Genomic DNA, 26,654 nt, shown 5'->3' on the forward strand with positions numbered 1-26,654 from the left:
GATTGACTGGCCTGAGGTCCCAAATTGTAAGAAGGGGTACTGAACCCAGAAGAGGATTATTATATGATTTAGAGTTAGAACACCCCCTAAGAAGCCATCCAGTCCAATGTCATTTTATAGATCAGGAAATTAAGTAACAGGGAGGTTAGGAAACTCACAAAAATAGTAACAGGTCTGAGATTTGAACCCAGTGCAGGGACTCCAAGATTCAATGCTCTTTCCACTGTTATCATGCTGTGTGTCCTTTGAATAAAATGTTCCCCAGTGCCTCATACACTGTTTTCCACTCCCTGGTACTAAAAACATTTTGCCAAACAATTCAAGTCTTTTAAAAGTCTTGGGTTAAAGTGTCATCAATTTATATTGGATCTTGCCTGCCTGCTTTCTTGATTACCTTTTTTTTTTTTTAAGTGAGGCAATTGGGGTTAAGTGACTTGCCCAGGGTCACACAGCTAGTAAGTGTTAAGTGTCTGAGGCCAGATTTGAACTCAGGTACTCCTGACTCCAGGGCCGGTGCTCTATCCACTGCGCCACCTAGCTGCCCCAATTACCTTTAAAAAAAAAATCAACTCAATTTCTGATCATATGGAGATAGAGGCTGGGCTGCTAATATGTGAAGACAGGAAAAAAATAACCTAAATGTACCTGAAAACACTATTTTAAAGCATTCTGTAGGAGACTTTTAATATAACTGATATGGATTCATTAAAGTGAAATGAGGGAAACCTGGGTGTGAGGGAACCAAGAAGTAACTCCGCCAGCACCACCTCAAACATTACAAACAAAAGGCCCCAAATACTGAAAAGTCAGTCAATTGACTCGAAGTGGGGAAGTGCAAGAAACTAGCACAGGGTAATTCTTGCAGAAAAGATCACTGAAAACTATATCAGTAGTATGAGTTTCAACCCCCTCTCCGACCCTACCCTGCAATTCATTCATTCTCTCTCTCTCTCTCTCACTCACACACACACACACACACACACACACACACACACACACACACACACACACACACACACACACCCCATATATACACCTCCATACTTGATAGGGGCAGGCAGGGAATTTTGATGTGAATCCCCTGATGTCCTGGGGGAGTCCCCTCCCCTAAAAGTAGCCCCATGCTCCCTAGACCAAATTGAACCCCCAGCACAAAAGCAAAGAAAGGGATGCTGAATAGCAGAGTTGAAGCATCATCATAAAGAATAACTGGGTAGGGGGCGGCTAGGTGGCACAGTGGATAAAGCGCCGGCCCTGGATTCAGGAGTACCTGAGTTCAAATCCGGCCTCAGACACTTGACACTTACTAGCTGTGTGACCCTGGGCAAGTCACTTAACCCCCATTGCCTCACTAAAAAAAACACAAAAAAACACCTGGGGGGGGGGCAGCTAGGTGGCACAGTGGATAGAGCACTGGCCCTGGATTCAGGAGGACCCGAGTTCAAATCCAACCTCAGACACTTGACACTTACTAGCTGTTATGATCCTGGGCAAGTCGCTTAACCCCAATTGCCGAGAGAGAGAGAGAGAGAGAGAGAGAGAGAGAGAGAGAGAGAGAGAGAGAGAGAGAGAGAGAGAGAGAGAGAGAATAACTGAGGGAAATGGGACCCTGAAGAGCAGCACCGATTAATTACAAGGCTTGGGGCCAAGGGAAGAATTGAGAGTTAAGAAACCTAAGCAAAGAAGCAATATTCTCGAGGAGCCTCTGAGATACCCTTAGGAGCAGAGTTTGGAGTCCAGCCTAAGGAAAAAGTCAATTTCACAATGGCAAATAGAATCTAGGAGAGTAGGAGATCCAAAGTCTCTTTCTCGCCCCTTAACATTATTCCTGCATTAGTGTCCCAAATGGTCATCCTCATATCTCGGAAACAACATACCCTGTCCAGCCTTGGCAATCTGAGAAAACAGAGAACAGATGGAAAGTGCAAGGACAGGAGCTCAGCAGTACAAAAAGACTGGCAGGATGAAGCAGGGCTTCAGCAAGAACATCATACAAAAAAAAATTAACAGTGACGAAGTGGGGAGAAATGAGGAAAAATTCAAAGGAAAAAAAAAAAAGGAGTCTTGGAACTATGCCCAAAGAGCTATGGGACTGTGCATACCCTCTGACTCAGTAATACCACTACTAGGTCTATATCCCAAAGAGGTCATAGAAAAGGGAAAAAGACTCATATGTAAGAAAATATTTCTGGCAGCTCTCTTAGTGTGGTGGCAAAGAATTGGAAATCAAGGGAATGCCCATCAACAGGGGGAATGGCTAAATAAGTTGTGGTATATGAATGTAATGCAATACTATTGTGTTGTAAGAAATGAGGAGCAAGCAGATTTCAGAAAAACCTGGAAAGATTTAAGTGGACTGATGCTGAGTGAAGTGAGCAGAACCAGGAGAACACTGTACACAGTAATAGAAACACTGTGTGATGATCAGCTGTAATAGACTTGACTCTTCTCAGCAATACAATGATCCAAGACAATTCCAAAGGACTCATGATGGAAAATGCTCTCCTCATCCAGAAAAAAAGAACCGTGGATTCTGAATGCAGATTGAACCATACCGTTTCTACTTTTTTTGAGGTTTTCTCCTTTTGTTCTGATTCTTCTTTCACAACATGACTAATGTGGAAATATGTTTAATGGGATTGTACATATATAACCTGTGAGGAAAACGACTCCTGCTCAATAACTCTCTGGAACTTAGCAGTGGTGATGTGTCAAATGCTCATTTATTGTCATTCTCACAAGAATGGACAACCCACTGTGCAGCTGGTGGGTACAAAAAATGGGGGCTCGCAGGCCCCGTTTTAAACCCTAGTCCTTAATGTGAATGGACCCTCCCCTTTTTCATCACTGGTCCAATTACTCAAGGGTTACAATCTACTTGCAAAAACTAGCTAACCAGAACACATGTTCCTAATCCTAATTTCCATAATTATTCTTCTGGTTCTTAGCCACTGGGGGAGGTGACACAGGGGCATTTCTTCAATCTTCCCGTATATGGACACAGCCCAGGAGAGGACGTAATTGAGACCAGCTCAGGGCTCCTTTTGACTATTATATTCTTATTGAGAGGAGACCATTCCCCATTTCCTCACCTAACCTAGATCAGATTTCTTTCTGTGTTGGGGAGGCAGGAAGGAAGGAAGGGAGGGAGGGAGGGAGAAAAATTTGGAACTCAAAATCTTATAAAAACAAACGTTGAAAACTATCCTTAACTAGAAAAAATAATATTAAGATTGAAAAAAAAGAAAAAGAAAAAAAAGAGTCATCTAAGTTCAGAGTCCATGAGCCATTTTTAAAAAATATTTTGATAATTTCAATAGCATTTTAAAACATTCCAAAAATACATCAATAGGTTTCACTGGGCAACCAAAGGGGTCCATGACACACAAAAAGTTTAAAACCCAAGACCTAATTGGATCTTTCAACAAAGGAAACACGGACAAAACATTCTGACAAAGATATAGAAAAAAAAATTCTACAAGCCTCAAGAATCTCCAGAAGTTAGAATGATCAAATGATTAGGTGAAATATTAGAGAAATTAAGACAGAGATTAGAAATCTTAAGGAAGAAACCAGAAAAATCTAGTCAGAGACCACAAAATTTAGAACAAAAGACAGAAACAGTCGAGTCTCTGAAAAAGAGAACATCAGGGTTGGAATGCTAAAATTTAAAGAGCAGAAGGAAAAATAATGAACAAAAATTTTTAAGAAGACTGGAGGGGGATGGCTAGGTGGCACAGTGGATAGAGCACTGGCCCTGGAGTCAGGAGGACCTGAGTTCAAATCTGACCGCAGACACTTGACACTTAGCTGTGTCACCTTGGCCAAGTCACTTAACCCCAATTGCCTCACCAAAAACAAAACAAAACAAAGACTGGAGGAACACTGATAGCTCTACAAAACAATGTTGAATTTGAAGATAGGATATGAGAAGATAACCCAGGATAGGTCTTCTAGAAAAACATCAGAAGAAGAAAAAGTAAATGCCATTCTTCAATAATTCTATTGAAAATTTAGAAATATTATAAGAAGATTGGAAAGCGACGTAGACTTGATGTAGTACAAAGAGTGCTGGGTTTGGAGTCAACTATCCAGGTTTGAGACCTGTTCATGAAAGGACTAATAGCTACCAGTAGTACTCCCTGACAAGATGCAGTCTCCTCCTTCTGTCCCATGAAGGGAATTAGATTTCCCTTGAAGGACACAAAGCTGCCCAAGAGTAGGTCTCCTAGGGATTCAAGTCTTACAGAATAAGGGGGTAGGGGCTTAATAAAAATCTGAGTTTCCTTCCATTTCTAAAAATCTCTGATCCTATGATGTCTAGATCGCAAGAATCCAGAGAACAGCAGCAGAAAGAAATTCAATGTTTAAGTCACAAAGAAACACCTTAATTACATTTCAAAACAACAACAAAGAAAAAAAGGTTATAGTCAGCAAGGGGTGGGACAGTGGGGGCTTTCTCCTTGCTTAGAAGTAATCAAAGGAGGGGCAGCTAGATGGCGCAGTGGTTAAAGCACCAGCCCTGGATTCAGGAGGACCCGAGTTCAAATCCAGCCTCAGACACTTGACACTTACTAGCTGTATGACCCTGGGCAAGTCACATAAACCCCCATTGCCTGCCCCCCCCAAAAAAAAGATTGTCAAGAAGTCATCAAAGGAGGAAAAAGAGAATGTAACTATTTCAAAGAACAGTAAGTTGGTTGGCACCCCCAAATTATATATCTTACAAGAATTAACCTAAGCATCAAAGACGATATAGCTCCACATCAGTCAGCAAACTTCTGTCGATGTTGGGGATCCAAATACAAGCAAAAAGAAAGTTCCTGAAGGGAAAAGAACAGAAAAGGAAGCTGAAAAGTGAGGGTGGTCAGAGGAAGATTAGGATCACAGCTTGGTGCAAACTGAAGACAATGCTGTCAGAGAGGTTCTGGGAGGAGCCATTAGTCTGAAGGAGTAGAGGGAAGGGCTACATGTATTTCTTTTTTGTTTTTTGTGGGGCAATGGGGGTTAAGTGACTTGCCCAGGGTCACACAGCTAGTAAGTGTCAAGTGTCTGAGGCCGGATTTGAACTCAGGTACTCCTGAATCCAGGGCCGGTTCTTATCCACTGCGCCACCTAGCTGCCCCCTACGTGTATTTCTGAAATGTGAATCCCAGGACTGAGATGTTCTTCCAGGATAAGGTAGCACCTGGGACATGATCCAGATTGCAGTCTGCTGCGAAATGAAGAGAGGGCTGTCCTGTCTCCTTAAAACAGAGGTTCTGGGAAGAGTACATTCAGTAAAAGGAAGAATTTAAATAATTTTCTCAAAAGAGCCTGGAGTTAAAACTGGGTATTCAATGTGGAAACTGACCAAAGAATAGAAAGTTAAGTACTTCCAGAAAATAAAGCCCCTTCCCAGTTATTATCTGATACATTTCTAAAAATGCCAGCAAAGGCTAAGAGAAAGTAAAGCCAAAAGTAGATAAAACCATTCTTATTTGCTGATAACATGATTGTTTAGTTATAAAATACTAGGGAATTCACGAAGAAACTAAGACAATGGCTTCAGCAAAGTTGCTGAAATACAAAATAAACCCACAAAATCCAATAGCATTTTTCTACAATAACAAAATCCAAGAAGCAATACTGGAAAGGGAAATCTCATTCTAAAATAACTATAATATGCATAAAATATATGGAGGTCAATCTAACAAAACATCTATTGAGATAATCATGTGGTTCTGGAGATTTTTTATTTTTAATACGATTTCTCATACATCGATTGTGGAACTGCTCAGTATGAATAATGAATCCCTTAAAGTGGTCCCATGTATTTGAACTTGTACTATTCGTTACAATGATGTAAAATATGGAAATCTGTTCCAGTCCAATGGAAATATGCAATATGAATTCAAATAATGCAATCCCTTAAAAAGAATTCATTATTCCATCATTCATACAAACAGACCTATCTGTATTCCTACTGAATTTCCTATCTCTTGCCTATCATTCCAGACTACGCACATCCTTTTTAAAAGCCAGATGCTTACAATATAATACGTGAATTCTTCCTCTTCTCAATTTCAGGTCCCCTGCTAATTTTTTAGGTATGCTGTCTAACATTTCATGAACAACAATCATAAAAATTATAAGAGAATAGAGGTAAGCACACACAAAAAAGGCAAGTATCTTAAAATTCAAAATGAAAAGGACAGGAATAGGAAATGGATGTGTGATTTCACTGGTGCTAGTTCCCCTCATATAGGGAAACTCCTTACCCTCATAAACCGAGTGTCCTCCTCTCCCTGTTGATTATTTCCTAATTATCCTATATATAACTTTTTTGTAAATGGTTGTTTACATGTTGTCTCCTTCATCAGACTGAAAGCTCCTTGACATTGGGGACTGTTTTTTGCCTTTGTGACCCCAGTGTTGAGCCCACTACCTGGTATATAGCGGGCACTTGATAAATGCTTATTAACTGAATACCAGTGAAGGGTCAGCCACCTTTTCTGCCTCTCAAGAAACTTATAGAGTTGCCCTAGAGCACTGAGAGATGAAATGATTTGCTCAAGGAGGCAGGATTCAAACTCAGCTCTCTATCTACTATACCATGTTGTTGTTCAGTCCTTTCAGTTGTGTCCAACTCTTTGTGACCCTATTTGGGGTTTTCTTGGCAGAGATCCTGGAATGGTTTGCCATTTACTTCTCCAGCTCATTTTACAAATAAAAAAACTGAGGCAAAGAGGGTTAAGTGACTTGCCCAGGGTCACCCAGCTAGTAAGTGTCTGAGACCACATTTGAATTCAGAAGGATGAGTCTTCCTGACTTCATGCACGGCACTCTTTATTTGCTGCACCACCTAGCTGCCCCTTTACTATGCCACACTGCCTCTCCTATCTAGTATATATCTATGTTCTTTCATTTTTCTGTGAAAAACTCGGGTGGAACAGTATTAACAAAGAAAGCTAATGAACATAAATTACAGAAGAACAGAATCAGCCAAACCAAAAAGCCAAAAATAGCAACCACAAATTCATATTATTGCGTGCTCACTTCATAACAATCTTATGACGTATAAGAATGCAAGGACCAAGGCAATCAATTTTACCCTCATAGGGTCACACAGATTTAGGGCTAGAAGGAGTCTCATAGAGGTTTTAGTTCAACCTCAACATATTGTAAGCAAGGAAATTGAGAATCTAAGAGGTTGATGTACCTAAGTTTACAAAGGTAGTAAACAGGCATGTTAAGATTTGAACTCAGGATCTCTAACACCAAATCCAGTCATTTTTTCCCCACTGTATCATGGCCTTTTACGGTGGCCGATATCTGCACCTTCCGTTAGCCACTTCATCAATATGCATTTATTATGCACATCAAAGAGAAACGTCCTACATTGGCATTTTTTGTGCTTTGCAGAATCCAGCCAAAAAGGTGTTTTAAGTTTACCCTTTAACCAGAATTAGTATCACATTATACTATCATACCAAATGTAATTATATAGTTCTTTCAATTCTACCTTTAGTCTTAAAATAAAAATACTTCTCGGGAATGAATTCACCTGACTCACTACATGTTAAATAGCAAGTTAAATTTTAAATTCTTGTTGATATAAATAACTCCCTCCCACTTACTATGAAGCACCATAAAAAAAAGGAGCATCTATTATTTCTACTTACTTTAGTTGGGGCTTATAGGAAACACAGTTATGTGAAAGCTAAGTTAGGCAAATTCTATCAACTGAGTTAGCCTTTTCAGGCTCACAGTGTACCATGAATGAGATTCCAGAAAGAAACCTTGGATGGGCACCCACAGTACAAACCTGGGCTTCTCACAGAAGTAGTTCACTTCCAAATCTGAAAATAACATGAAAAAATTGTGCCTTCCACTGAAATTAACATGAAAAAATATGCCTTCCCTGTTAATTACTTCCTATTTATCCTGCACCTAAATTCCTTTGTATATGTTTGTTCACATTGGTAGAAGCTATCGGAGTTTACTCTCCAGAACCCAGCATCGATCTTAACACCATGATGAAGCAATGAGGACAGCTTTAGGCAAAATTTCAAACTTCATTCTGATCAATAAATCAATTGGTCAAATTGTAACCAGAATGATATAAAGATAATGGAAGCTCTCAGGTCAACAAGGAATTGGGTGGAGACTCCTTCCCAGAGAGACAAGGTGCTCATTCTCGGTAGCAAGTCTTAGGGGCCTATGGTCAAAGTTTTGCAAACTCAGCTCTCCTACTGCCCTCCCTACTTATTGGCACTCCACACTCAATATTGCCCTTTGCAGCCTCATAAAAGGGTCATGAGTTTTCTGTCACTTGAAATTTTCAAAGGCTGGATGACCATCAGGGACACTATAAATGATATTCACAAGTATGGAGTATGAGTTTGAAGTAGGCCAAGCATTCTCAAAGGTTTTGTTGTTGTTGTTTTTAGCACAAAAACAGCATTCCTCACCATGAGGAATTGTGACATGTTGAACATAAGCTGGTAAAACTATGGGAGAAACAAACACACAGTTTCCTTTCAATCAAAGTAGCTGTTTTTGTGGATTATTTTGTGAGTTTAAGATGTGTGTAAGATAGATTGAGGTTAGCTACATGTCTAATAGGCAAGTTTAATTTATTATGTGAATACTGTACTTATGATAGTCATAATATTTTGTAAATAAAATTTACATTAAATAAAATTAAATATAATTTCTATCTGCAATAGCATAACACACAGAGGGACATTCCTTGAAGACCACTAGACCTCCCAAAGGTCTCTTCATATCTGAAGTTATATCATACAAGTCTGGATCGACTAATTATTATTTTAACACTGAAAATTTCAGCAATAGTTGGATACAAAGTAAAAACAGATTTGGCTCTAAAATGACTGAACTTTCAGAAAGACCTTTTAGGTCTGGTGGAAGGCAAACAGCTAATTAAATACAGAAGTTTAGACTTCCTTTATGATTCTCTAAGTAAAAATAATTCACGTGTTACATGATCTCCTTTCCTTACATTCATGAAGGTTTTGACAAAGCTCAGTTGTGTATGTTTAAAAAAACATTTAAGTGATCTTGTGTAACGGTGGGATTGTTAAAGCAAATTAAAATAAGGTGCACTTTAAATAACATTTAACCTCACAGCTATGCAAAGATCTAAAGGGAAGATCTCATTAAGACTTATGGGGGGAGGGGGGCGGCTAGGTGGCACAGTGGATAAGCACAGGCCCTGGATTCAGGAGTACCTGAGTTCAAATCCAGCCTCAGACACTTGACACTTACTAGCTGTGTGACCCTGGGCAAGTCACTTAACCCCCATTGCCCTGTAAAAAAAAAAAAAAAAGACTTAGGAGGGGGGAGGGGCAGCTAGGTAGTGCAGTGGATAAGAGCACCAGCCCTGGAGTCAGGAGTACCTGAGTTCAAATCCTGCCTCAGACACTTAACTTACTAGCTGTGTGACCCTGGGCAAGTCACTTAACCTCAATTGCCTCACTTAAAAAAAAAAAGACTTATGGGGGCAGGGGGGCAGCTAGGTGACAAAGTGGATAATGCACAGGCCCTGGATTCAGGAGGACCCAAGTTCAAATCCAGCCTTGAACTCTTGACACTTGCTAGCTATGTGACCCTGGGCAAATCACTTAACCCTCATTGCCCACCCCTCCAAAAGACTGGAAAAGTGGGTAGGGACAAGGTTATAAAGAGCTTTAAAAGTCAAATAGGGTAAAAAAAAAAAAGACTTATGAAGGCCTCAACCTCTTAAAATTACTCAAATTTGAGGATGAATACTAGTAATGTCAAAAGTTAAAATGGTTATCCCATCAATTCTTAGCTTATTTATTGCTGATAACCTATGTTATCTAGGAAGACAACAGATAACCTGGAGATGCAATTTGAAGAAAAATAATTTTAGCAAATAGATGACTCAACATGTCATGAAGAAATCATTGATAGACCAAAGGGAAAGTCTGCTTGGCTTTGGAGTCCAGAGTACCTCGGTTCAAATCCTGATTCTACCATTACTACCTGTGACACTTGGCATATCAGTTGACCTCCCGAGGCCTCAGCCTTCTCTTCCATAAAATGAGAGGATTCGAATCTATGGTCTTTGAGGGCCCTTCTACCTCTCTATGATACTTTGAGTTCTGAATCTATAATACAATTATCAAATGATAATAGAAATAGGAAGGTATAATGCAAACCTTGGGGGCAGCCCTCTGTCCTACATGCCAAAGTGCAAAGTCTAGAGCCTACATTAACTTTATAGGGGGCCCCCTAAGGTGAATTTCACCTCAGTGAGGCAGGTAGTTGTTTACACAGTACCTCCCGACAAGACAAGAAGCTCTTGCTTTTTGTGCATCCAAGTTATCTAGTGTAGCTTAATAATCAAGCCAAAAGATCACCAAGACCCTGGTCTCATCCTCTTTGACTTAAGATCTTTTTTCTAGTCAATCAAGTATTTCTTAAACTTAGAAATTCTGATCAATGCAATGACTAACTATGATTCTGGGGGACCAATGATGAAAGCATGATACACCCCCTGACATCAAGGTGATGGACCCAAAATACAGAATGAGATACATATATTTTTGTTTCCTTTTTGGTGGGGAAATGGGGGTTAAGTGACTTGCCCAAGGTCACACAGCTAGTAAGTGTCAAGTGTCTGATGGCAAATTTGAACTCGGGTCCTCCTGACTCCAGGGCCAGGGCTTTATCTACTGTGCCACCTAGCTGCCCCAGATACATATATTTTTGGATATGACCAAAGGAAGGTTTTGCCTGAGTGCATATTTGTTTACAAGAGTTTTGTTTTTCTTTTTTTTTCCCCAATGGTGAGTAGGTAGTAGGGAGAGAAAAAAAATTTTTGTTAATTGAAAACAACAGAATTTAATTTTTTTCAAAATCAATACCAAAAAAGGCAAAACAAGTATTTTTAAATGCCTACTATGTGCCAGACACTGATAGGTGATAGAAAGAGAGTCCCTTCCCTTGAGAAGCTTACATTTTCTGAAGGAAAAAAATTATGCACATAAAGAAAGACAAGTGGAGTTGCTGGTGTCTGTCTGAATTCAGCATCTGATTTGTGATCCTTAGTTCTCCTTAATGCATGCATCTGAGTAAGCAGCAATGACTAAGAGGCAATCTGACGCAATGTCACCACTTTAAAGAATAAACCTATCATCTGATGCTTCTATTTTCACCGAGTTATTCTTCCAGCCAAGTAGCAAGTACAGAACTTTATGCAGGATAAGCTGGGGACCCTATGTATCCAGCTGATAAAAGGGAAAAAAAATAACTTTAAAGGCAGACTTCCAGGACAGATCTGGCTTCAGAAAGGCAAAAGTATAAGGAAGACAGGACATGTTCATTTTTTTTTAAAGTTAAGAAATAGCATTTATAGCCTTGCATTTATGTTATTAAAATTATAGAATTCTTTTAAAGTATCCAGATCTAAAAATAATAATAAAATAAATACATAAAAATTTAAAAGATATCTAGATCTAACCTTATGTGCACTAAGAAATAGCAAACATATTCAAGTCATCAAAAAGATGAGAAAAAAACTGAAAGATCAATTCTGCTGATTTATACAGCTGCAGGATAAACATCTATCCATCAGTGATAATCGTTACTTAGCTGTATCATTGCCTTCATCCCAGCGGATGAAAGACAAGGGTACAAAGGGTACAAAAGGTACAAGGGTACAAAAAAAGAGGGGTTAATAATAGGGACAGGAAGAATGTCTAGAGGCATGAAGCATCAATAACTCAACCCACACTAGATGGATAGGACAGGTAGCCATTTCCTGTGCTGTTCAGTGATGGGTTCAGTTCCAAGGCCATCCTGCCCTACTGTACTTAATTCTAGGGTAAGAAAGGGAGAAATAATAATAAAAATCAGACCGCTTTGTGCTAAATACTTTACAAATATTAACTCATTTTATCCTCAAAATGACACCAGCGGTAGGTGCTATTACTATGCTTATTTTACCGATGAGGAATTTGAGTCAGATGTGACTTGCCCAGGGTCACACACACCCAGTAAATGTCTGTGGCCAAAGTTGAATTCAGGTCTTGCTGACTGCAGGCCCAGCACTAACCACTGTGTCATCTACAAATAAGGAAGATATTATTTAGGAAGATAACTTGGAGGAAAAGCAGCTCTGTTCCAACCAAACTTTAGTTTTGCACCTGTTCCTCAATCTGAAGAGGAATGCCAGTCATTTCCATCATGCAGTGGGAAGTATGGCAGAAATTCCCAAGTTGAATCTTCAAAAAGTAGCTTTATTTTTTTTCTTTTTTTAGTTTTTGGGGCAGGGCAATGAGGGTTAAGTGACTTGCCCAGGGTCACACAGCTAGTTAGTGTCAAGTGTCTGAGGCTAGATTTGAACTCAGGTCCTCCTGAATCCAAGGCTACTGCTCTTTCCACTGTGCCACGTAGCTGCCCAAGCTTTATTTTTATTCTGAAGCCACAGCTGAGTAGGTCACGTGCTGTACCTTGAGTCAGGAAGACCAGAGTTCAAATCTGTCTTCAGACACTAGCAGTGTGACCCTGGGCAAGTCATTTTACCCTCTTTGCCTCAGTTTCCTCATCTGTAAAAATGAATTGGAGGGAAAAAATGGCAAACCACTCCAGTATCTTTGCCAAGAAAACCTCAAATGGGGTTATGAAGAGCTGGGCATGACTAAAACAAATGAACAACCACTTCCTATCTCCAGGTCCAGCCTCCTATCCATTACACCACTTCCACCTAACTGCTTCTAAATAAAAATTTAAAGCCTGCAGTAATGTGAAAGATCACCAAGAATGTCATGATCCTCTTCTGAGAGGAAGAGGGCTAAGTGAAAGGTCTGAGGAAAAAAGCAAAGGTTTGAAATGGCAGATATGAAGAACGCAATAGAACCAATTTGGGGAGGCAAAAAGCACTGTGTCCTGCAAGGAAGGCCTGGTTGAGATTAAAGATTATAAATGTGAAGGAGACTCACAGTCATAATTCTGTGACTTTTTCCATCACAGATTGTCGGTGTGATTCAGGGTTGGGGTTTGGCAAAGCATGAGAAGTGATCAATCTAGCAGCCAAAAAACAAACATTTATTAAATACCTACTATGTGCCAGGTACTGTGCTAGACCCTAAGAAAACAGAGGAGAGCCCCGAGTTAGTGAAAGACTAGAGGTCATAGTGAGGATGAAAAAGATGAATTTAGGAAGAAGGAGGTACAGAGGGAAACAGAAGGATAGGAGATTAATTGAATAAAGGAATTTCAGAGTTATTGATCAAGAAAGTAGATCACCTGTGGGCAATGGAAAGATGAAAAAGCATTAAGGACTAAGTCATGGGAGTTAAGGTAACTGATGAACTGGAAACCTGAATGTTTGAAGAGACATCATCACCTATACTGAAGTCGGCTCCTATGGAGCCAGGATTGGGGTAGTCAAGAACACTGTAAACAAGAGACTGAACTCCTTGAGGAGAAGGGAGAATGACCTAAAGATTAAGAGATGACAGTAAAAGGGACAGTCCTATATTCAGAACAATAGAGGGCTTGAGGTAAAGACGAGTCCTGTTTTGGATGTATTGACTTTGAGGTCCAATAGGCAGTTGGTGACTCAGAACCATCACAAAGAAAGAACTCTAGAGATAGATGGAGACAGATGGATAGACAGATAGATGGAAAAAACAGATTAATAGATACAGATAGGTGGATAGACAGAGATAGGTAGATAGGACAGATCTTTGATCTTTGAAAGATCTGTATAAAATGATGATCAAACCCATGGGAACTGATGAGATCACTGAGGTGTGGGGGAGGGATATAGAGAAAAAAAGAGAATGGGACACAGATGAGGAGAACCAAGATATTAGGGTCATGAAAACCCAGAGATAAAACATAACCCAAGAGGAAAGGAAGGTAGTCAATAATGACAAATGCTCCCCAAAAGTCAAGAAGGATGAAGGCTGAGGAAAAAAATTGCTGGATCGCTACTAACCTTGAAGAGAGCAGTTTCAGTTGACTTATGAGGTCAGATTGCTAAGGGCTGAAAAGTGAGAGAAAGACAAATAGAAGCAAAATAAATGTACTTTTTATAAAGAATTTGGCTATAAAGGAGAGAAGAGAGTTTTTGGCTGTCTGCTTTAGGAGGGCAGCTTAAAGGGATGGTAGCATTAAGTAAAGGTTTCTTTCACTTCTCAAGGTCTCAAAACTTAGGGGTATCTAAAAAGATAAATAATAGCAGTAACTAGCATTTGTACAGCCATTATTGCAACCAAGTCACATGACAACCCTGTATATAGTTATGCCCATTTTAGAGATGAACAAATTAAGACTCAAAAAGACTATGTGACTTGTCACACTGCTAACAAATGTCAGTCTGGATTCAAATGCAGGTCTTCTTGACTGCAAGACAAGCACTCTAGCTAGCAGGTTTTTTAATTGCTCTGAAATAAAATAATTCGAGTATTTTTTTTAATCTTATTCTCTCATTACCTGCTTTTATAAATGCTTTTCTCCACCTAGCAATTAGCTTTTGCTTCTTTTTATTACTAGTCATAATCCAAACTAATAATACTGACACCTTAAGGCTTTAAAAATAATTTCCTTAACACAGCCCTGAGGTAAGTAAGTTTCTCATTTTACAGATAAGCAGAGTGAAGAGACTTGTGATCTAGGTAACAGGTTCTATAGCGTTAGAATAGAGATTCAAACCCAACTGTTTAAAGAGCCCGTTTCCAACACTTTCCTCCTATAACCATCACCTGTGCCCACCCCCACCCCCCATTTTCTACCTTGGCTTTTCTCTCTTTCAAAAATCCAAGAAATTAAGTCTGTCTTCAGGTGGCAGGGATCATTTACTAACAACTTTTAAAAAGAGATGATTTATTATCAGGGTGGATGAAGAACCGTATTAATAAAGGTAAAGAGAGGGCATTGATCTATCTCTGTGGTTGGCCTTGATGAAGGATGACAGGATTGGAGTTTAAAGGAGGAAGGGACCAATATAATCATTGCTTAGCTTAAGGGGGACCCATCATCCCCCTCCACTTCCAGCGCCATTCATCCTTACTTATGGGAGGTGTGTGTAGGGGGGGCGGGGGGAGAGTGTTCAAGGCAGCCTCCAGAAAAGTCACCTGGCACAGGCATCCCAAGAGCCGATTGGTTCTTCCAAGACCCAATCAGGGTATATGCCCAGCCAAGCATCTGTGTCAGAGGGATATGGGTTAAGGGTTAGGGGCCCTGGGGAAAGCTGGTGCGGGTGGCCTGCTAAGGCGGGAGGCCCAGGAGCCAATTAAGTCACCAGCAGGACAAGTTCTAGGTACCGCCCTCTGGCACCCGCACTTGGCGTTGACGACCCCTGAACTCCGGCCTCTTTCATTCCACCTTCCAAATCTCCCAGCTCCAAGAGTGCAGGGGACCAGGTGAACGACATATAACGTAGGGCCGGCATCCCGAGAGTCAAAATTAATAAACTCAATGGAGGACCACCAGTGGGAGGAAAAAGTGAAAATATTATCTATCTCCATCGCTAGCTCCCTCCCTCCCTCCTTAATCCTCTTCGTGAAACCCAAACCCCATCCTTTAGTCCTGAGAAAGCAATACACCCCCTCCCCTCAGCTCTCAACGGCTTGGCATTTAAAAAAATGGAATAGACAAAGTGCTAGGATTATCTACTTGAAATTAACTTCTCCCTCTGCCCAGGAGAGGCCTGGAAAGTGGTCCTGACATCTATTTGCCAACCGCCTCGGGGAGAAAGTACAGCAACTCTCCCAGCTCGAAGGTCCGAAACCTTCTTCCCTTACACACACGCCCCGACCGACACCCGCAGGCTCCCACCTCCGAGGCGAGGATACCCGCAGCAGCCCAAGACCGAGGCAAGGGACTGGAGCAGCGCATAATCCACCGCCTCCACCTACCCCCTTCCCTCGTTGGTAACTTCAACAGCTGTGCTCCCCGCTTTAGGTCCTAAAAGGCAACCCCCCCCCATCCCACACCCCTCAATGCCCTTCCAGCCCCGATCCTTCCTCCAGGTCCAGCTGTTGCCTCCCACCTCATCTCCAGGGATGGAGACGCAGCGTCCTTGGAGCTAAGGGATGAGGGGGACGGGGGAGGGGAAGGGGGGAAATGCCCAGCTTGAGCCGGGAGGCCCGGGGGATGGATGGCAGCCCCGGGGACAGTGTGGGAGGCGGGGAAGGAAGGGGTACTTGGGGGGAGGGTTAAAAGGGGGAGCAAGTGATGCACCTCCCCGGCGCGGCGCTTGCACTCACTCTGCGTAGCCCGTGGTCCAGGGCAGCCGCTTGGTCTCCTTGAGGATGAGGATGGGGCGGGCGATGTGGTCAGCGCTGCACTCGACCTCGTCCTGAGACAGCCCCAGGAACTCTGGCCGCCCGTAGGGGAAGCGCAAGGGCAGGTCGGAGCCGGCCCCGCCGCCGCCGCCGGCGCAGCCTCCGCCGTGCTCCAAGCCCGAGCCACCAGCCATGATGCCGCCCATGAAATTGGCCACCGCAGATTTCACGCGAGTGAGCATGTTACTGCTCCCGCGGCCGGCTGCGGGGAGAGCAGCAGCAGCAGGAGCAGCGGCAGCAGCAGCAGCAGGAGGAGGAGCAGGAGGAGGCGGGGGAGGGGGGGGCTAGGAGCATGCAGCCTGGGGACGGCGGCGACGACTGCGCCGAGGCAGGAGGAGGAGGAGGAGGAGGAGGAGGAGGAGGGAGGGAAGCCGGGGAGCCGCCGAGCTGGGGACTGCAAGCACAGGCTCGGGGCTATTTGTTGCTCTGGAAGCAGAAGGAGGGGACGAGCCGGGCCCCAACCTTAGGCTCCCGGGGCCAGCGTAGCCACCACCGCCGCCGCCACCTCCTGGTCCACTTCCGCAATGGAGCTACATGGAGCGAGGCTGGGAACCGGCCGGAGCGGGGGGTGGGGAGGGGGGCCGGAGCGGTGGCGGCAGGTTCTCTTTCCCCCCGCCCCCTTCTCTCCCTTCCTCAGTGCGCGGAACTAAACCCACAGGCTGAGCCGAAGGAGCTCCTGCTGCTCGAGCTCCGGCTCCCGCCGCCTTCCGAGTCATGTGATGATCAGGCTGGAAGGGCTTGGGCAGCCGCTGGGGTGCTTGCACAAGCCCGTTCCCTAGCGAGGGGAGTCTGAGCTTGACACCTAGGTCCGTGACCCCGTGCCCGTGCCCTCCCCCGCTCTCCTCGCCCCGACCACAGGTGTGGGAAGCAGCGCCCACGGGCCAGCCGCAGGTGGATGGAGCCAGTTAGGAAATCCCACCAAGCCGCGGGGAGTGGAGGCGAGAGAACTTCAGGTGTACCGGGGGAGAAGAAAGCACGGGTGGGAAGGCTATTCCCCAACGCCTGCCAAAGTCAGCGGTGGAATGCGTGGAGGGGAGGCTTTGCAATGAGGAAATGCCCTGGGAATTCTCAGATGCTTAAAAAAAACAACAACTAGTTACACAATAACCACTGAAAATTTCCTCCCAGGCCACCCTAGAATTAGAATGCCCTTCTCCGTTGCCACCACATTCATCGGATCTGTCTCCCCAAAGGGAAACCGTGTTTTAAACTGCCAGTTCTGACCGGGAAGAGAAAAAGGCCCATGGAAATTAAAAACCAAAACAAAACAAAAAACCCAGTGCAGTTTCTTCACGTGATCCTTAGCTGTTTAGTAGAGTAATGCTGCACTTTTTCTTCTAAAACCTCAAATCGATATAGAAAGCGCTTTTATATTGTGGGCATATTTCATATTGAGACATTCCACGGCGTCTGTCTTAATTGCACTGTTCTTAATCAAATCAAAAGACAATTCACACACGAGAGCTGACAAATTTAAAAAGGGGTATACTAATATCAATAAAATTTCCAAGTAAAATGATAGAATACTTGTATACTTTCCCCTGCAATTTAACAAGTATTTAAGTGTGTCATTTTAGATACTACGCATAAAAACCCCTGAACAAAAACTACCTGCCTCCAATAGCTTACGTTTTTTCTCTTTAAAAAAAAATCTGAACTTAAAAACCAAAAAAGTGAGTGTTTCCATATACAGAGTAGAACAGAAAAAAGATTAGACGTGAAGTTGCAAGTTAGTTTTACTTAAATTTATTTATCTTTTTAAGTCTAACAGTCAACATGTTTTTAAAGGTATTCTGTTTTTCTGTTTCCCACTGATCCAGGACCCTTCTTTTTTTCTTAGATTTCTTTTTTCCCACCATTTTCTATACCTTACATAATTTCTTTGTATTTTAAAAGAAATAACAGTTTGTTTCCACACAAACAAAAAGTGCATTTGGTTATGTTTTAAAGTTTATAAAGTTATGTCTAAAAAAATATGAGAAGTAAATGGAAGTAGGGTTCAATCTCTGCATAGTTTGGCATGGGTAAATAGAACAGGATTTTATTCTGTATAGTTTCCTATCAGTTTACAAGCTTACCTTCCCCATGTTTTGTGTTTTAGTTGTGCCCCACTCTTCCAAGCTATGGTGGACCACAGCACACCAATACTGTCCATTAGAGTATTCTTTGTTTTTATTTTATTTAATTTATTTATTTTGGCTGGGCAATGAGGGTTAAGTGACTTGCCCAGGGTCACATAGCTAGTAAGTGTCAAAGTGTCTGAGGCCGGATTTGAACTCAGATCCTCCTGAATCCAGGGCTGGTGCTCTACCCACTGTGGCACCTAGCTGCCCCTAAATTTTTATTTTATTTTATTTTATTTTTTTGGTGAGGCAATTGGGATTAAATGACTTGTCCAGGGTTACACAGCTAGTAAGTGTCAAGTGTCTGAGACTGGATTTGGACTCAGGTCCTCTTGAATCTAGGACAGGAGCTCCATCCTTACACCACCTAGCTGTCCCTATTGGAGTATACTTGGCAAAGATTCTGGAGTGGTTTGATATTTCCTTCTCCAGTGGATTAAGGCAAACAAAGGTTAAGTTACTTGCCCAGGATCACATAGCAAGTAAGTGTCTGAGGCTGAATTTGAACTCAGGTCTTACTGAGTAAAGGCCCAGTGTTCTATCTTCTTATATCATTTAATCTACCAGGGCAATGTATTATCTGTGCAATTTTTGCATTGTAATGCTAATAGGCTATCTTTAATTCAAAAGGCGTGTGCCCCCAATTCTTTTAAATTAATAATAACAGCTAACACTTACATGGGGTAGGTAGGTAGAACAAACAGTCCTTAGAGTGCCAAGCCTAGAGTCAGGAAGACTTAGTGAGTTCAAATACAGCCTCAGAAACTTACTAGCTGTGTGAATGAGAGAAATTATTATAAAGTAACCAAATATTGGGGAGATCCTGGATTTTTCCGCTGCCTCATTTGGAGATTATGTCAAAGTTTAGTTCTCTAAAGGCAAAGGCAGATGATTCGATGAAATCTTGGAACTGTTATCCCACCCAACTAGAGAACTTTAGAAATAATTTAATCTACAGTGAATTCCAGCCAGTTCTGAGCAGAGATGCACACCCTCTTTTGTCTAGATTGCCCTAGGCAGGGGTAGTCTGAATAAGAAATAAGTCTTTTAGAGCAAAGTTTCTTAAACTGTGGGTCACAACTCCATGTGAGGTCATGTAACTGAATGTGGGGGTCAAGAAAAGTTTGGCAACAGTAAAAGGTTATGTATACCTATTTTATATATAGATATGCAGGGTCACTTAATTTTTCTCTCTCTTTCTCTTTTTTTTTGTGAGACAATGAGGGTTAAGTGACTTGCCCAGGGTCACACAGCTAATAAGTGTCAAGTATTCGAGGTCATATTTGAACTCAGGTCTTCCTGAATCCAGGGCCAGTATTTTATCCACTTCAACACCTAGCTGCCCACACTTAATTTCTCAAGCGTTAGTAAAGGGGGTCATGAGTGGAAGAAGTTTAAGAAGCCAAGACTGAGTGATCAGAGTCAGGTGCTGAGACCCTTATTAGAATAAGCCCACCTGTCATTATAATATTCATTCTCTCATTACTTGTTAACCAGAGTTGATTACCACCCTCAGGAACACCCAATCTTCCAAGGGCTTATAAATATTGAGTGGATTCATAAGGGTCTTTGGCATTCAAGAGTGCCACTGACCTCTGTTATTAATTATTGCTAGCATGATTAATAAAATGATCGGTTACCCAGAAACTACATCTCTCAAACTTTTATACACATGACCCTGGGCAATTCACTTAACCCTGTTTGCCTCAGTTTTTTCATCTGTAAAACAAGCTGAAGAAGGAAATGGCAAAGCAGTCCAGTACCTTTGCCAAGAAACCCCAAATAAGGTCATGAAAAATCAGACAGAATTCAACAATAATTATATGTGACAGGCACTGTGCTAATTGTTTTCCAATTATTTTATTTTACAAATGAGGAACCTAAGGAAAACAGGCTTGCCCAGGGTCACACAGTAGATATCTGAGTGTAGACTTGAACTCAGGTCTGGTTTACTCTAAGCCAAGAACTGGATCCTCTGAGCTGCATTTTGGGGTAGGGGATGAAGAAGGGACCACACTGAAGGGATAAAGAGGAATTGGAAATTAAAATAGAGTCCCTCCTATTTCTTCGTTTCAGCTCTTACTGTTTCTCTCCTGGTTTTTATTCTTCAGTTTTCCATTGACCCTTTTCACTGAAGTCATGAGTACAAATGGATGTTCGTTCTGCAATACCACATGCAAAGTTATTATATTGAAAAGATTAGATTCAGCAAAATGTCCACCCTTGACCTAATCACTGAGCTCAGCCTGAATTATGGTTCACAAAGCACAGTAAATGTGATGGTTGGGTCCTTTTTAAAAATCTAAATGTTTCCACTTCATGGTCCCTTGCATGCAGTAGGCCTTTAGCAAAATGTTTGCTGAACTTGAATGTTAAAAATTGGCTAACTGCTTTTAAATTGGGAATCCAAGTAAATCATCTTTTCCTAAATGCTTTTTTTGTTCAACTGTAAATACTTCTAGAATGAGAAACTCACTTGTTAATACCAAGCAATTTCTCTAATACTTCAAATAACTACAGAATGTGAAATGATTCAAAAACCAGGGATTTAGAGCTAGAAAAGACCCAATGGGTCAACTAATTCATCCATTAATTTTACAGATGAGCAAACTGGAGCCAAGAAAGGTGAAATGACTTGCGGGGGGTCACACAGGTAAGTGAGAGAGTCAAGATTCAAACCCAGGTCATTTAACTCCTTTAATATGTTAGAGGGGGGCAGCTAGGTGGTGCAATGTACGATAGAGCACCGGCCCTAGATTCAGGAGGACCTGAGTTCAGATCCAGCCTCAGACAGACACTGTGACACCAGCTAAGTGACCTTGGGCAAGTCACTTAGCCCCAATTGCCTCACAAAAACCCCACAAAAAACCCCCAAAAACCATTAGAACAAGGGGGCAACTAGGTGGTGCAGTGGATAAAGCACCAGCCCTAGATTCAGGAGGACCTGAATTCAAATCTGACCTCAGACACTTGACACCTACTAGCTGTGTGACCCTGGGCAAGTCACTTAACCCTCGTTGCCCTGCAAAAATACTACTATTACTAGTACTACTAATAATACATTAGAATCCTACTGTCTACAGTATTATGGAAACACCCTATAAGCAAACTCCTTTGATAATAAATTCTTCTTGGTTCCCTTGTTACCTAATTCCCCTTGGAAAAGCTTCCCTGTGCTTTGCACAGAATAGTAGACATCTAATAAATGCTTGCGCTTATTAAGAGTCTCCTATTATGTCTGGCACTGACATAGATGTTGAATAAAAAAATGAAACATTTCCTATTCTCAAAGAACTTATATTTTATTGGAATAAACAACATATACACATATAAATATATTTTAAAAAAATAAATATGATACAATTTGGAGGAGGAAGGTACTAGCAGCTAGCATCGGGAAAGACCTCTCTTAGGAAGGAGTTGGAGTTGGAGCTGAGTTTTGAAGGGGATTACCAGTTCTAAGAGGAGGTGAGGAAGAGGGAATACATTCCAGGCATGCAGAGACAGTGCCTACCAAGGCACAGAGATGGGATAGATTGTAATAGAAATATTTGTTGTTGTTCAATGATATCCCCTTCTTTGTGACCCCATTTGCGGTTTTCTTAGCAAAGCTACGGGGGTGGTTTGTCATTTCTTTCTCCAGTTCATTTTACAGATAAGGAAACTGAAGCAAACAGGGTTAAGTGACTTGTCCAGGGTCACATGGCTAGTTAAGTGTCTCAGGTCAGTTTTTTTTTTTTTTTTTTGCGGGGCAATGGGGGTTAAGTGACTTGCCCAGGGTCACACAGCTAGTAAGTGTCAAGTGTCTGAGGCCAGATTTGAACTCAGGTACTCCTGAATCCAGGGCCGGTGCTTTATCCACTGCGCCACCTAGCCGCCCCCTCAGGTCAGATTTAAACTCAGAAAGATGAATCTTCCAGACTCCAGGCCACCAAACCACCCCAATAGAAATATAAAATTTTAATATTTTAAGTTAAATATTTAATTTAAATATTTGATTTATATTAAATATTTTGAGTCCAATACAAAGTGAACTTAAAATATTTAACATGCAGAGATTCAGTAACATTAAACCCAGTGGTTAAAATATTACTCTGTGAGTTACTATTGAAAACATCAATCTGATCCTTAATAAAAAGATGATGTACCATAAAAAGGAACTTATAATATCTTTAGGTTATATAGCTCACTGACCCTGAAAGCATGGAATATATGACTGATTTTTATTTTTGTGTACATTTTTGCCCTGGTATTTGAATTTCACTGGTGAATCTACCTACTATCCATATAACCGGCTATTTGAGATTTTGCTAACAGGAATTCCTCCACAAGATTTTGCACCAAAAAACAAACAAAAAGCACCACTGTCTCTAAAGACAAATGACCTGGGTTCAAATTCTGGCTTCCCATTTTCCTAATATTTATGTGCCTTTGGATAAGTTATTTCAGTCCCTGGGCCTCATTTATAAAAATGAAGAGTTTGGACTACATTATCTCTAAAGATCTTTCCAGTACAGAAACCCACCCTTAAAAAAAACAAAAAAACAACAACCCTGTGCTTCTCTTGGAATGAGTCAGCAAGTGTTTTAAAGTGCCTACTATGTGCCAGGCATCATGCAGTTAGAAACTGCTAAAGGTGAAGAAATGCTGAGCATCCAAAAATCCTGGTTACCAAGGACTCTTTGCCAGCAAGATTGCCAAGTGCCAGCGGCTCATAAATGTCAATGCACTGAGATGCCACATTCGAATTAGTGATTCCTCAAATCCTTATGGCTTAGTCACCACCAACACAGTGCAGTTCTGCAAGGCAGAGGCAGAAGTCAACAATTTCCTTTTATTTGCTCTAGTCCTGTCCATCATTTCCTCCTACAATATGAGCTTATCGAAAACAGCCGTGCATACATTAGGGAGAGAGTTCCTTTATTTAGATACTATAGAGTCACTCATTGCTAATGGAAACACAACCGCTCGGGGGACTTGCAGCTGCTTGGTGTCATCAATATGTCTATTTTTAGGAAAGGAAGTGATGGGTAATTTCTCTAGCTAAAACAACAGGGAGAATTTAACTTGAGAGGATTCAATAGCCAATTGAAAATTTGGCCAGGAGTCAAAGAGTGAATAATTCTCCTCACCCTCTACTCCCACCTACCCAGGTGGGTTTCTATAGGCAGCTAGTTAGTGCAGTGCCACACATGGAGTCAGGAAGACCTGAGCTCAGTCAGGATTTGTTGACTAGCTATGTGACTGGGCAATTCACTTAATAGCTGTCTGCCTCAGTTTCCTCATCTGTAAAATGGAAATAATAACAGCACCTACTTCCCAGGTTTCTTGTGAGTTTCACTTTGGGAGATAATATTTGTAAATTGCTTAGCACAATGAGTGGGTCACAAGAGGCCAAGGTGTGGTTTTTGACCTTCATTCAGTTGACAGCACCTTTCAAAGCATGGTACTTCTTACCAATGGGTGTGGGCAAAGATCCACTTTAAGAAATAAAAATATCTACTTCTTGAATAACTCAAACCACCTGCTCCCTTTCCCAGATTTCCTTCAAATTTTCACTGATGTGTTATTTCACTAAGCCTGAAGATCACACCTTTAGAGCTAACAGGAATCTCTAAGTTCACCTTAATTTTATTGATAAGGAAAATGATACCAGCGTGGCTAAGTGATTTGTCAAAGGTCACAAAAGTAAAAAAGTAGCAGAGTGAGAATTGGAACTTAAATCCCCTACAAGTCTAGCACTCTCACTCACTATGTCCATTCTGAGAAAATCAAAGACCAGTTACTTTCTATGATAACTCCCCCCCTAAAAAAACACACACAGACCCAGTATTTAAGCTTATGTAATTCTGTATTTGAGACTAACCTCATAGATACCATTCATAAGATAAAAACATTGTAATTAGAATAGTCAACATATTGGAAATGTTCAACTTCTATTTCAAGAGTAAAAGTATGAGGAAAAGAACCTATTTGTACAAAAATATTTATAGCAGCTCTTTTTGTGGTAGCTAAGAATTGGAAATTGAAAGGATGCCCATCAATTGGGAAATGGCTGAACAAGTTATGGCATATGATTGTGATGGAATATTGTTGTGCTATAAAAATGATGATCAGGATGGTTTCAGAAAAACCTGGGAAGACTTACGTGATGCAAATTAAAGTGAGCAGAACCAGGAGAACATTATACACAGTAACAGCAATATTGTAAGGATGATGAACTGTGAAAGTTTTAGTTGTTTTGATCAAGACCGTGATCTAAGACAATTCCAAAGGACCCATGATAAAAAATACTATCCCTCAGACACTTGGCACTTACTAGCTGTGTGACCTGGGCAAGTAACTTAACCCTAATTGCCCTGCAAAAAAAAAAAAAGAAAGAAAGAAAGAAAAAGAAAAATTCTATCCCCCTCCAGAGAACTGATGAACTCAAATGAAGTTTGAAGCATACTTTTTCTACTTTCTTTATTTTTCTTATCTGTTTTCTTTTGTAAGATGACTAACATAGAAATATGTTTTACATGACTCCACATATATAATCAATATTGCATTGCTTGTCTTCTCAAGGGGCTAGCAGGTTGGGAGGGGGAGAATTTGGAACTCAACATTTTCCAAAAGATTGTTTAAAAAAGTTTTACATGTAATTAAGAAATATTTAATGAACTAAGTAAAAAAAAATATTAAAAAGTAACAGGATCAACTCAGTATTTGACAAAAACTGCTGGGAAAACTGGAAGATAGTATGGCAGAAATTAGGCATAGACCAACATCTTACACCTTATACTAAAAATAAGGTCAAAATGGATACACGATTTAGACATAAGAGGTGATACCATAGGTAAATTAGGAGAGAAAGGAATAGTCTACCTATCAGATCTTTGGAAAGGAAAACAGTTTTTGACCAAACAAGAGATAGAGTATATTATAAAATGCAAAATGAATGATTTTGATTACATTAAATTAAAAAATTTCTGTACAAACAGAAGCAATGCATCCAAAATTAGAAGGGAGGCAGACAAGACAAACCCAGGAACTCTATGAACACAACTACCAAACACTCTTCACACAAATCAAATCAGATCTAAATAATTGGAAAGATATCAATTGCTCATGGATAGGCAGAGCTAATATAGTAAAAATGACAATACTGCCTAAATTAATTTACTTATTCAATACCATACCAATCAGACTACCTAAAAATTATTTTATAGAGCTAGAAAGAATAATAACAAAATTCATCTGGAAAAACAAAAAATCAAGAATATCCAGGGAAATAATGAAAAAAAATTCACAGGAAGGTGGGTTAGCGGTACCAAACCTGGAGCTTTACTATAAAGCGGCAGTCATCAAAACTATCTGGTACTGGCTAAAAAATAGAGTGGTAGATCAATGGAATAGGCTAGGCTCAGGAAATGCAGTAGTAAATGACACTAGTAATGTAGTGTTTGATAAACCCAAAGACTCCAGCTTCTGGGATAGGAACTCAGTATTTGACAAAAACTGCTGGGAAAACTGGAAGATAGTATGGCAGAAATTAGGCATAGACCAACATCTTACACCTTATACTAAAATAAGGTCAAAATGGATACATGATTTAGACATAAGAGGTGATACCATGGGTAAATTAGGAGAGAAAGGAATAGTGTACCTATCAGATCTTTGGAAAGGAGAACAGTTTTTGACCAAACAAGAGATAGAGTATATTATAAAATGCAAAATGGATGATTTTGATTATATTAAATTTTAAAAATTTCTGTACAAACAGAAGCAATGCATCCAAAATTAGAAGGGAGGCAGAAAGCTGGGAAACAATTTTTGAGGCCAGTGCTTCTGATAAAGGCCTCATCTCTAAAATATATAGGGAATTAAATCAAATTTATAAGAATCCAAGTCATTCCCCAATTGAGAAATGGTCAAAGGATATGAACAGGCAGTTTTCTGATGAAGAAACCAAAGCTATCTATTCCCATATGAAAAAATGCTCTAAATCTCTAATGATTAGAGAGATGCAAATTAAAACAACTCTGAGGTACCACCTGACACCTATCAGATTGGCTAAAATGACAAAAAAAGAAGATAATAAATGTTGGAGAGGCTGTGGGAAAATTGGAACACTAATGCATTGTTGGTGGAGCTGTGAGCTGATCCAACCATTCTGGAGAGCAATTTGGAATTATGCCTAAAGGGCGATAAAGCTGTGCATACC

At 40.9% G+C, this 26,654-nt stretch overlaps 1 protein-coding gene across 1 annotated transcript in view; it reads right to left on the reverse strand.

Annotated features, from left to right (window-relative positions):
- PPM1H (protein phosphatase, Mg2+/Mn2+ dependent 1H) overlaps positions 1 to 17,598 on the reverse strand; it is a 326,647-nt gene extending 309,049 nt beyond the window's left edge. The window contains 4 exon segments of the mRNA XM_043966035.1: positions 16,248 to 16,605; positions 16,608 to 16,763; positions 16,766 to 16,892; positions 16,895 to 17,598. Coding sequence (XP_043821970.1) covers positions 16,248 to 16,605; positions 16,608 to 16,763; positions 16,766 to 16,892; positions 16,895 to 17,041 — 788 coding nt within the window. The 5' untranslated portion in view covers positions 17,042 to 17,598.
- Between the last annotated feature and the right edge of the window lie 9,056 nt (positions 17,599 to 26,654).

This window comes from Dromiciops gliroides, chromosome 5 (genome assembly GCF_019393635.1).
Source record: "Dromiciops gliroides isolate mDroGli1 chromosome 5, mDroGli1.pri, whole genome shotgun sequence".
NCBI lineage: Eukaryota > Metazoa > Chordata > Mammalia > Microbiotheria > Microbiotheriidae > Dromiciops > Dromiciops gliroides.